The sequence below is a fragment of the Protomyctophum parallelum genome (assembly GCF_964188405.1).
Source record: "Protomyctophum parallelum genome assembly, chromosome: 13".
NCBI classification, from domain to species: domain Eukaryota; kingdom Metazoa; phylum Chordata; class Actinopteri; order Myctophiformes; family Myctophidae; genus Protomyctophum; species Protomyctophum parallelum.
Window position 1 is genome coordinate 39,302,225 of NC_139708.1, and position 12,016 is coordinate 39,314,240.

At 43.4% G+C, this 12,016-nt stretch overlaps 4 protein-coding genes across 4 annotated transcripts in view; 2 read left to right on the forward strand and 2 right to left on the reverse strand.

Moving 5' to 3' along the window:
* LOC310868641 (lysosomal alpha-glucosidase-like) overlaps positions 1 to 7,055 on the reverse strand; it is a gene marked incomplete at its 5' end in the record, with an annotated part of 33,400 nt that extends 26,345 nt beyond the window's left edge. Inside the window, 5 exons of the mRNA XM_083779098.1 lie at positions 351 to 516; positions 1,384 to 1,529; positions 2,504 to 2,958; positions 6,335 to 6,389; positions 7,005 to 7,055. Of these exons, the coding sequence (XP_083635224.1) occupies positions 351 to 516; positions 1,384 to 1,529; positions 2,504 to 2,958; positions 6,335 to 6,389; positions 7,005 to 7,055 (873 nt within the window). The remainder of the gene's footprint in view (positions 1 to 350; positions 517 to 1,383; positions 1,530 to 2,503; positions 2,959 to 6,334; positions 6,390 to 7,004) is intronic.
* The window catches only part of LOC310869948 (hydroxyacylglutathione hydrolase, mitochondrial-like), a 477,037-nt gene that overhangs the window by 125,495 nt on the left and 339,526 nt on the right, over positions 1 to 12,016 (forward strand). The window lies entirely within an intron of this gene.
* On the forward strand, positions 7,412 to 7,870 carry LOC310868642 (NADH dehydrogenase [ubiquinone] 1 beta subcomplex subunit 11, mitochondrial-like; the record flags this gene model as incomplete). Its single annotated transcript, XM_083779099.1, has 1 exon — positions 7,412 to 7,870. One exon carries the CDS (start codon positions 7,412 to 7,414, stop codon positions 7,868 to 7,870), a length of 459 nt encoding a protein of 152 aa, XP_083635225.1.
* On the reverse strand, positions 9,251 to 9,766 carry LOC310868643 (NADH dehydrogenase [ubiquinone] 1 beta subcomplex subunit 10-like; the record flags this gene model as incomplete). The annotated part of the gene is made up of 1 exon (XM_083779100.1): positions 9,251 to 9,766. One exon carries the CDS (start codon positions 9,764 to 9,766, stop codon positions 9,251 to 9,253), a length of 516 nt encoding a protein of 171 aa, XP_083635226.1.

Consider the following 12,016-nt stretch of genomic DNA (forward strand, 5'->3'; position numbering starts at 1 on the left):
TACAACAGGGTCCACTTTGTTCAATTCATCAAAACATTTAGAGACGTACAAATAGACACTTCTATATAGTTAAAGAACATAACAGGAATTCATCATAAAGGAAGCAAAAAGGGAAAAGAAACACATACAGTGAGGGGAAAAGGGGGGGGGGTGATTCAGATTTTACAGAGGCCAGTTTCGAATTGCAGCCGTCCGTAGGTGCCCTTTGAGAGCGGTTTTGAAGGAGTCAAGGGATTCACATGTCTTAATGACTGTTGATAGGGCGTTCCACATTTTGGTGGCATAGGAGCGAAAATAATTTAGTCCCTTGTTTGTGCCGAATCTGGGTTGTACAGGGTTTGTTGACTCACGTGAGGGGCCACGTCTCTGTTCCACAGCGTGAGGGAGGTCCAGTTGAGGTCCAGGGTGAGAGGGGCGTAGTGCTCCCCCAGGCCGGTCACCAGCGAGGAGGCCAGAGCGGTGGACAGCTGCAGGTACTGGTCAGCAAACAGCAGCGGAGCCACCGTGCTGTTCACACTAGAGGAGAGGTCCGAGACGCAACAGGAAAGACACACGCAGCAAACAGGCAAACAGGAGAGATACATTAACTGAGGATGTCTTCTAAATCCAACCAGTTTTTTCTGAAAAACCCATGTTTCTTTATCAGTTGTGTTCACACCATTTCATGCCAAGGACGCACAGAATGATATATATTTGGCCACAGACCCCCCATCTTAAAATATGTTGTTCCAGGGACCACCCCACCCCCCCCCCCCCCCCCAGAAGCAAAGATACGAGTTAAAAACGTTGGCTGTGAAAGAATATTCAAAGATTTGCACTCGTTTTCAAAAAGAATATACTCAGTGCTGTGCTATGAGCTTGTAGATCTGCTATTTTTCAACAGCTAAAGTATAACATAATGCTTAAAAATCACCAAAAGGGGTTCCCGTCCTGAATGGGTTAAAGCCTCACTGCAGAAATGTGTCATGTGTGAATCTCAATAACCTGAACAAGTACTGTACGGAACCAGTGTTGTTTTTGGCAGCAAATTTTGATTTTAGTCTCTTGAATAGTTTTCATTTAGCTTTAGTTACATTTTAAATGTAATAATAATAGCCGATCTACAAGCTCACGATGCGTCGCGTTGTGAGCTTGTAGATCGGCTATTTTCAGCATGCAACTAATTGTAAAATGACTTATACTGGATCTCTTGTCCACTAGTCCCTTCCTAACATTTTAGTCTAGTTTTTAATTTGTTGACGAAATTGTCAGTATATTTAGTTTTAGTTTTAGTCATCATAGCTTAGTTTTTATTTAGTTTCCATTTCGTTTTTTTGTCAGTGGAAAAAAAATTCGTCTTCGTTTTAGTCGACGAAAACAACACTGTACGGAAACAGTACTTACATGACCCGTCCATTGGATTGACGGCGCACAAGGAAGCCAAAAGGTTCAGGTTGGAATTCAACGGTGTAGAGGGGGTTCTGGACATCAGTATAAATGTCATCATGGGGGAGAGGAACCTCGTATCGCTGAGAGGAAGGGTCCTTTATCTGGAGGGGAACAAAGCACAGTAACTTGTTATACCTTTCCAGCTGGGAACACCTCTGTGTCATTTTAGTTGTTGTCGGTCAGAAACTTATCCCCAAGTTTGTTTGGTTTTTAACAAACTTAACACCCTACTTGATCATACTACTTTGTGGGGGTGGCTGTGGCTCAGGAGGTAGAGCAGGTCGTCCAATGCCAATGATCCGTGGGTCGGAGGTTCGAATCCCGGCTCCTCCTGTCTACATGTCGAAGTGTCCTTGGGCAAGACACTGAACCCTACATTGCCTCCAATGAGTCGGTCGGTGAGAGCTCGCCACCATTGGTGTATGAATGTGGGAAATGAGGACACTGGTGACGACTGTTCGCCGCTTCACCTCCCAATGTATGAATGAATGAAACATTGTGAAGCACTTTGAGCACTTGGAAAAGCGCTATAAAAATGCAATTCATTATTATTATCATTATTATTACTACAGCGTCCCGCAAAAGTATCAAAAGCAGCAGATCTGTGAGCTCAAAATGCGACACATTTTGAGCTTGTAGTTCTCGCACTTTTGATACTTTTAAATGTGATTCCTGAAAAGTAATAAAGTAGATTTGGAAAATGGGGTGTCTTTTCGTGCTTTGAATAACTTAAGTACTCTTTTATACTTTCCAAAATGTTTTAAAAAAATAGCAAAAGTGACAGATCTACAAGCTCACAGTCACAACACGTCACAAGAAAATGTAGATCATCCTCACAGACAGATAACAATATCGATAGAGGTATTTTGTAAAACAGATAGTGATATCTTTGTGATTTGGTCCCCCATTGCCCGGCCTTAGAGATTACATACCGGTGCGTACTCCATCTCTTTCTGAAGTAATGTAAGAATAATATAAGGCAGAGATAAGACAGCCAGACCCTACAGACAGACAGACCTGACAGACAGACAGACAGACAGACAGACAGACCCTACAGACAGACAGACAGACTCACGGTGAGGTGCAGGCGACCGTGGCTTTCCTCCATGACCTCCAGACGGAGGGTGGCGACCTCCCCGGGCAGGTAGGAGGCGTGGGCGGAGCGCGTCAGGGCGGCAGCCTGGCCTCGCGCGGTGGGGGTGAGGGGTCCCATGCCGTAGCCACCGGCATACGCCCGTGGATAGAAGCACCACGGTGGTCCTCCTCCACCACCAGACAGAGGAGCAAAACAGCAGCCTCTCCCTTCACACTCCCCCTGGCTAAGGGCTCTGTCCCTGGCACAGTCAAACCTGTCCTCCAGGGCCATAGCACAGGTGTCGTCGTCGTCGTCATCATCATCGTCTCCACTGGGACTATTACGAGTGTGGGTTCGCCCTGAGTCCTGTGTGTGCTGCTGGTGGTGGTGGGACTCAGGATCGGGGCCAATGTTACCCAAAGGGACTCTCCCTCTCTCGTTGCTCTGTAGTTTTGCTGAGTGGATCAGACGTCTCACAAATGCAACCACAGGGTTTTGCTGTGCACTGGTTGACTTGATCTGTCTGATGATCTCGTGTTCAGGACAATATCTGATGTACAAACATGTCAATAATAATGTCAAAGTGAGCAGGATCATAGCTGGGGCCGGCGAAGAAGACAATACAGCCATGCTGTGAATATTCTGTGCATGTATAAACTGTGTTTAATAGTTTGAGTAACGTTTAGGAACGTGGAACTATGTTACTGTTACAGGTGCAATCAGACACTGCTGCTGAAGTTGGCTGTCATTATTAGCTCCCCCAAACATTATAAACGTCATCATTCCACTATTCCCACAGAAGACAAGATAATTATTACATCTGTATCAGACTGCACTTTGTATATTTACGTGTCGACGCAAAAAGCAGAACTTATAAAGACCATTTAATTCTGTTAAGCATGACCAAAACATCCACGTTTTGGCGTAGTGCCAGCCTGCTAACAAGCTAAGTGGATGATCCACTTAGCTTGTTAGCAGGCTGGCACTACGGCAAGCCTCCTAGGACAAACGAGAAATGCATGTCGCCTCTGTAGTCTGACTCTGTACTACAGTGGAGGGACCATACGGAATTTAGGGTCGGGACAAAGCTGCTTAATTGTTATATTAAACTCTGGTAGGCCTATTATGATAGCTCTTGATGTTATTGTATAGGCTGTCTGTTCTTGCCGTAGCCTATCTGCATTCACAAGTACCTATAAATTAGCATGTATCTTAATTGCATGTATACAAAATCACTGTTTAATTATGTTTGTTTTGTGCTGGCCTTGCTGTGTGCAGTCCCAAAAATGGGGAAAATAATAAGTGTTTTGTCTTTATTTATTTATTTGTTTTGGTAGCTGTAGCCTAATAATGATATTTTGGATTTAACACAACCCTGAAAAAAAAAAGAAAAGTGATTGCCACATCATGGATTCAGCTCCAATCATATCAAATTAATGACGGAAAAATCCATCCGTGGAAATGAAATACACAATCTGCCCACCAGGTAGCAGCATCGTGCTGCAGTAGGCTAATTTGTAGTCGCTCAGAGTAAAAGTAGAGCAGGGGTGCCCACACTTTTTTTACTTGAGAGCTACTTAAATGACCAGCAGAACAAGATCTACCCACCAAGTCCAAAAATGATATTATCCCATTGCTGAAAATAGTTAAAAAATCTACCTGTGGGGGCTTTGGAGTGTGTCTGTGTGTGTGCGTGCGTGCGTGAGTGCACCTTAGACAGGCCTGAGTGCATGTCAAATATGAACACAAAAATTGTTGTCCCCAAGTTTTTATGCTTAGGGTTAGGTTTAACATTAGACATCTATCCATTAGGTTAGATCAGTTATAGTGTGTGTGTGTGTGTGTGTGCATGCATTTGCATTATGCACCCTCTTTGAATATGCCACTCACTTTGAATAAATATTTTAATAACGTACGTTTGCAAGACTGGAATGCTGTGTTATTCTGAATGATGCAGACAACACAACACCCATGTAATGGAATATTAATATTTGCATAGTTTCACTTCATGTGTCCTTCATTTCCTTCAATGACGTTTTCTTGTTCTTCCATTTTGGATGACTGATGAATGTTGTTTTTTGCCGAATGTTCCCCTATTTTTAAGACATGCCAACAATAAAGATGCAAGGCTGCTGCGGTTAAACTAACAATCCAGATGTTATGGTGGTATACACTTTCAGCACATGGCGTTCGTAATTTTGCATTGTGGGTTTGAGGCAGGCTGCTTTTGATGTAAATCAATCAAGTCACCTTAATTCAAGGGGCATTATGCCACTTGAACTATTTTTTTTTTAATTTAAATTATTTATATTTTAGGCCAGGGGCATGTCATGTGGTCTACCTGCACAGCCTTTGTGATCTACTGGTAGATCACGATCTACCTTTTGGGCACCCCTGAAGTAGAGTAAGGCCCTTTCCCAATTCCTTTTTTAACCCTACCCCTCAGCCCTTGCCCCTCCCCCTTGCCCCTACATAATGAGTGTCAAGGGGTAGGGGGATAAATCATCCCCCTAGGAATTGGAACGTCCCTAAATATTGAACGTCCCTTGCAGATATTGACATGTGATATAATATATTGATATACAACCTGTTGTCAGAAAATAGCTGATCTGCAAGCTCACTACAGGCCAGTGGTCCCCAAACCTTTTCATGTCAAGGACCCCCAAATTGACACTAATTAGCCCGCAGACCCCCATTTGAAGAGATATGCCACGGACCCCATAGATTATTTTTACGAATCTAGCAGTGTCACGGACCGCCAGTGTGACATGCAATAGTCCATGGACCCCCATTTGATGGCATTTCTGTCTCTGGGACCCCCAATTTATATTGTAAAATCAATGTTAATTAACTCTGAGAGTGTACAAACTATCATTTAGCTGGGGACCCCCTGGAACTCTCAAGCCACTTTGGAAACCACTTTCCATAAGCTGTAGATCGGCTATTTGGGGAGAATATAACATTGCTGTGGTTATGATGAAATAAATATAATTTTGTCTCATCTTGGTAGCCCACCATGCAGAATGTAATTCAGAATAGCTCATTCTGACACCTGCTCAACAATTGGTACAGATCCAATTATACAAACTGTTAATACAATAATCAATGAATCAGGTACGATATCGAATCAGGTGTGATATCGATATATATATATACATACATAACTATATACACTTTATAGTCACTTGCACTTTAGACTTATTGGGAGCCTCTATTTATTGTTGAGACCGTCCTATTGCTGGAATTGTTTTTATTAATTATATCTTGCTGACCTATTGGGTCGCAATTCCCCAGGTGGCGTAGTAGGCTACCTTAATCAACACCACCCTACCACATTTGCAAATGGGGGGTCCGCGGGATAATTAGTGTCAATTTGGGGGTCCTTGACATGAAAAAGTTTGGGAAGCACTGCTATAGAGCGTCGCAGTCCCGCCCCCTTTCATGACGACGCCAGGCCCAGGAAATGAATCCCAATGCATTTTTCCCATAGACATTTCAAAACGTATTTATTTAAAGACCTTTTAAGCGTCGTACGAAGCCAACTCTTGTCGTGACAAATCATGACAACACACACAATTTTGGACCAAACAAATAATTACAAAGAAGAAAACCAACAAAAAGTGTTGTAAACTGCCGTTTTCTTTGTTTGGCCCGAAAAAAAATGTTTGTTGTCATGATTTGTCACGACAAGAGTTGGCTTTGTCCGCGGCGTAAACGTCTTTAAATAAATACTTTCTGAAAAGTCTATGAGGAAAATGAACAGGAATTTATTTTCCGGGTCTCTCGAGGGGGCGGGACTGCGACGCTCTTATAGGGTGGGTTCAGTAACACGAGTCTCCATTTCTCTCTCCAGCTCTTTGGTAACAGAAAACTCTTTCACAATCAGCTGAGAGAACAAGATACACAAGTGAAATATTGTTTTCACCAAAACATATCTGCAGGCCTACCGTTAAAACACAGAGGATTTCACGTGTGGATGGGGTCCCAGAAAAAGAAAGAAAATCACACTTGTTTTTATCAGCCAGATGATGTGTTGCGTTGTCATTTGCTTCCCTGAACAAACATTAAAGTCCATAGTCTTGGCTGGCCAAAAACTACAGCATAACTATATGCTACCCATAGTTCACCCTGCAGCAACAGCATCACATACCAATGTACAGAAATGACACTAGGGGTCTATACGGTATAGCAAATGCTCCACAACAGCGCAAGCACCAACAACAAAACAGGGGTTCCAGTGAACGTTGTTTGTATGTGCAGATCAGGGGTCATCATCAACGTGTCTGAACATGAAAGAAAGAAAAGGTCGGTGGCAAGACTTGTCCGTGGCCATTTTATTAAATATATTGTCCATCATTTTTATTTTTTATATAAATATTCACAATCTTAATCTTAAATGTGTTTTAAATAAAGTCTCATTAGAACGTTTGCACTCGTCCACATATGACGTAAATTCTCCATTCATTTTCAACGCGCAACAAATTCACGGGACCGCGCTCACGTGACTACGCTTGCGGTGTCGGCACCGCGACTTCTCAGGGCAAAAACGCATGGTCTCATTGAAAATGAACTATAGGCGCGTTTTATCGCTCCCCGTTTGCAAGGCTCTTATAGGACAAAAAGCTGTAGCGGCCCTCAAAAATAAAAAAGGTATCAAATGAGGATCCATGGCTTAATGCAGATCAAACTGAGGGCCATTGAACAACCGCTCCAGAACCCAGTGGAATTGAACCAGGAAGGACTCCATTTATGGACATAACTTGGCTGACTCATTTGTGACATCACTGTGATGACGAGGGCATCCCCCCCAAAATATAAAGACTAACCATGTGAGCTTAATATAGGAGTAGCTTCCCGTTCCGGGTTGTGATATCATCAGTGTGCTTGCTCATATACAACGTTGACACAATGTTGTCCCGTTTGGTTCGTTTGGGGCCCGGTTTGGCCCGTCTCCGGCCCGATGCAGCGTGCAGGGCTCTCTCCGTCTCCCAGTCGCAGCGGCCTCACGGACTGGCCGGTGGTTCCGCCACCGCGTCCGATCTACAGCCGCCCCGCGCCGGGGAAGGTCAACGTGGACGCGGCGAGGTCAGCCCGTTCGCCGAGAACCCGGACTTCCACGGGTTCTCCGCGGATCCCGTGGTCGACGAATGGAACATGAAGATCGGCTTCTTCCTGGGCATCTCCGTGGTTCTGGTTCTGGGTGGAACGTTCATCCACTACCTGCCAGACCACGGCATGCGCCAGTGGGCCAGGAGGGAGGCCGAGAGGCTGATCAAGCAACGCGAAGCGGAGGGTCTTCCTCTGATCGATGACGACTACTATGACCCAAGGAGCATCGTGCTGCCCGGAGGTGGTGGAGAGGAGTAGGATGTACAGTAGTAGGATGTACAGTACAATAAGATCACTGTCATTATCATGCACACCTACACCTGGCCACCTACATCATGTGCGCACGAGAAAATAACACAAATGTGTTCTCTACAGGAATTGTCCAGTGCAACAATTACATTGTCTGAAAAGCCAGACAACAGTGTACATCGTCTGGCTATACAGACAATGTACATTATTGTTGCAAAAACATCCCACCACGGGAAGACATTTTATTTACAGCTTTACAGCTAAGTGCCCCTATCCAAATAGCCGATCTACAAGTTCACAACGTGTCGATGCATATGGGCTTGTTGAACTATTTTTAAAATGTTTTTCAATATAGTTAAATATGGCTATAATAGGTTTAGGCATAAGGCGGCGTGCAAGATAATGCCCTCTGAGTCTTGCTCAAGGGACACCTTCACATAGCCTTGGCCTGGACTTTAATCCAGGTTCCCAGACCGCCTCTCTACCCAGTTACCGCCCTCACACAGTAGCCTACTGTATGTGAGAGCTTGTGATATTACACAAAGCAGTGATGACAGCAGGCTCCATATAGAGGGGTGCCCTGGGCCAGCCATTACTGAGGTGTAGCCTACTGTACTATTAAGCCGATTAGCTACACCTGGCCAACAGGGCATTTCCCATCTGTGGCTTCGTCTATATGGGAATTTGAAGGTTCCATTTCTGAATTCTGACTTCCACTATATTGACACATAAGAAAGGTTTTAATAAGTTAGGATAAAATTATTATAAGGGGAGGGGAGGCTGATAATTAGCACCAACATAATATGTTGAGTTATTACTTCAAATCTTAATATCACAATTATTAACTTTGAAATTTGATTATTTGTAATGAACAATTATTATTTGAAAGCTGCCTGTTGGAAGGGCTAGTGCCCCTGTCCTCAAAAACAATGTTTGTTAGAAATGACTTAAACAAACATTAGCACCCGTTGCACAAACATTATGTTAATTGATGTTGTAAGATCACTTCACATGGGTGTGATTTTTTTTAAACGCTATTTTGCGCTAATGCATTAAGTTGATTATAAAGATCACACCCATGTTGTGAAGTGAGGGGCGCCCTTACCATCGTACATCATCATAACGTAAAATAGACACTGTCTATTTGCTCAGACACTATGATGTAAAATTGTCCATTCATTGTCAAGGGGAATTTAATGTTTGTGAAGGACAAAGGTTGTGCTAGCAACCCTCAAAAAATGAATCTATAAGAAGTTTTGTGTCAATTCATTGATTATATACATAGGCTATAGTAAATAGTAGCCTATATAAGAAACTATTTGGTGGGCTGTGAGGATATTAGAAATGGACCCCCAAATGTTTGTCAGAACATGAAATTGGGTTCTTTAACTAGGACCTTTGAGCCTGAGCTGCCATCATTCTCTCTTTTTGCTTCATTAGACATTTCCTTCCGCTGGCGTAGGCTCCCAGGTCGCCGTAGCGTGAATTGTAGGCCATGGCGACATCACTGAAAAGCTGCAGCTCCTTCATGCAGTTCTGCTGATAACTGTGACCCTCCCTCTGGTGACAGGCCCTCATACGGTCCTGGACCACCTTCACAATCTCCTGGTCCACCTTGTAGTCTCTCCTCCACTGCATCTCGGCCTCGTAGTAGCAGAGGAAATCCCCCTCCTGGCACTGGGTCAGCTCAGGAACACGTCGGAACTTCTGGTGGTAGTAGACGGACTTGTCGCCAGCCTGGATCTTCTCCACGACACCTCTGAACGTGGTGACGGGGAGATCCACAGAGTAGTAGAAGAGTTTGGTCACAAACAGGGCCGGGTTTGGCAGTCCTGTCTGTTTCTCTGCGACCGGGGTCTGGCGAGGAGGTTCCGGGTAGGCGTCCTTATCAAAATCCGACGGCATTTGGGCTGTTGTTTTGTTTTCATCAGAACTTATAACGAGATATATCTAAGCTGTGTGGTCCAAGGAAACTAGTATCTCAATCCAATGTGTCTGGATCCTGGGTAGTGCTGAGAGAATACTAATTATTAGGTGCAGGACTCAAGGGTCTTGAAATGTTGAGTCTTGACTCATGAAAAGGAGATCAGATTAAATCTGGGCTCTCTTCTGTACATTTTTATACTGCCATCAATTAATGCGTGCGTCATCCCGGTGATGTCACAATGTGTCGACTATAGTGCGTGCGTCGCAGTCCCGCCCCAACGAGCGGCCCGGAAGAGAATTCCCCATTAATTTTCCCCATTAATTTTCCCCATTAATTTCCCCATTAATTTCCCCATTAATTTCCCCATTAATTTTCCCCATTAATTTTCCCCATAGACGTTTCAGAAAGTAAAGACCTATACATTCTCGGACAAAGCTAACTCGGCTGCTGACAAATCATGACAATAAATACAATTCTTTGGGCCGAACAAATAATTAGAAAGAAAAACGGGCAGGGTTAGGTACACCTTTTGTTGTTTACTGTGATGATTTGTCATCATCCGAGTTGGCTTTGTCCGAAGCTTACAGGTCTTTAAATTAATACTTTTTGAAACGTCTATAGGAACAATTAATTGGGAAATTCTCTCCCGGGCCACTCGTCGTCATAAAAGGGGGCAGGACTGCGACGCTCTATAGTCTATAGTTATACCCATATATGGAATCCCAACGTCAGCCATTCCCAAATATTAGTCCATGATGTCACACTTAGTTGAGTCAGCCAGCTCATAGTCATAGCCACATTGAAGTTCCTTGTGACATTCCTAGTGTTTCTCGTGATTTCCCTGTGTGGGTTCGTGGGAAATAAACCTCTTGCATCTTCACTGCACTGCCTGTTCCTGTTAGTTCTGCATTTTTGAGTCCTATTTAGCACTCTAAGCACACCTTGTCGTGACTCGTGATATTAAAATAATTAAAATAATGATCATCTCTATGGGAAAAAATAATTGGATAATTTTCAGTTGGTCCAGCGAAATCACGCCCACAAGCTGCCAACTTGCACTTTGCATACAAGTCGGCCATGAATGGCCTACTTGTGCGCGAGCAGAGCGCACAACTTATGCGCAATGCTTGGCCGTTCTGTTTCGCGCCGCGGTCAACTAATGCTCTATAAGCAGACCCCAATCAAGTAATTGAAACATGACATATAGTTTATATACTACAAACTTAATTGATCCACATGTCTGCTGCCTAAACGGAACCTCCATATTGTTTTTGTGAAGTACACCGATTCAGATTCCCAAGCTGGACAGGTTTCCATACAATGCTTCAAAGTTTGATGTACAAATGACACCTGCTGTGACACACTGTGGTATTTTAATAAATATATTCTACCATATTTTGTAACAATTTGAAACTTTAGTGCATTTCTTTTAGTCTTGCCCATTTCTGGCATTATTCCAATTTAGGGGTGGGTGGGTTGATAGTTTTTGACGCTGAGCATTTGGGCCAAGGTGCTGTTTTAAGTTTTTACCTTTTCATTACAATTAGGTTGTGACATTGTATTATGTAAGAAACATGTTTTTAGCTCATTTTACTTCACTTAAGTGTTACTTTTCTTTAACAAATTAGCTATGTATCATGATCTGAAATGAGTATTAGGCACCAATACTTGACTTGCATGTCCACACTATAATACAAGCATGTGGAATTGATGAAAATTACTAGCCCATAGACCATGGGCGGAGCTTGGGGGGGTTCAGGGGGTGCACTGCACCCCCTGAAAAAAAAAAAAGTTTTTTTTTTTTTTAACTTTAATACCTTCTGGCTTCTGACTGTAGTTTGTAATCATCTCTCTTATCATGATATGATGACTCGCTGTATGGCTGTAGTGCATGTGTGTGAGCTGCTGTACTACCTAAATAACTCATTTTTAGGGGTTAGGGCATTGTAAAAACGCTAAAATAATAAAATAAAGGTTAAAAAAATCGGGTGTCGTTGGCCAAGCAGTCGCACCCCCCAGCGTCAACTTCAAGCTCCGCCTATGCCATAGACCCCGCCCACTCGACTGAGCGCACTGGAGGCTCACTGGAGTCTGACAATCAGGCTAGAAAATTACACTATTGGACTAAGTATCAGCAATAACATTTACATCTTTCTTGTGTCCGTTTTAATGTAATGCCCACAACATGTAGTCTCTGGTTGAGGTGAGGATCGAACAATTGGTTCACT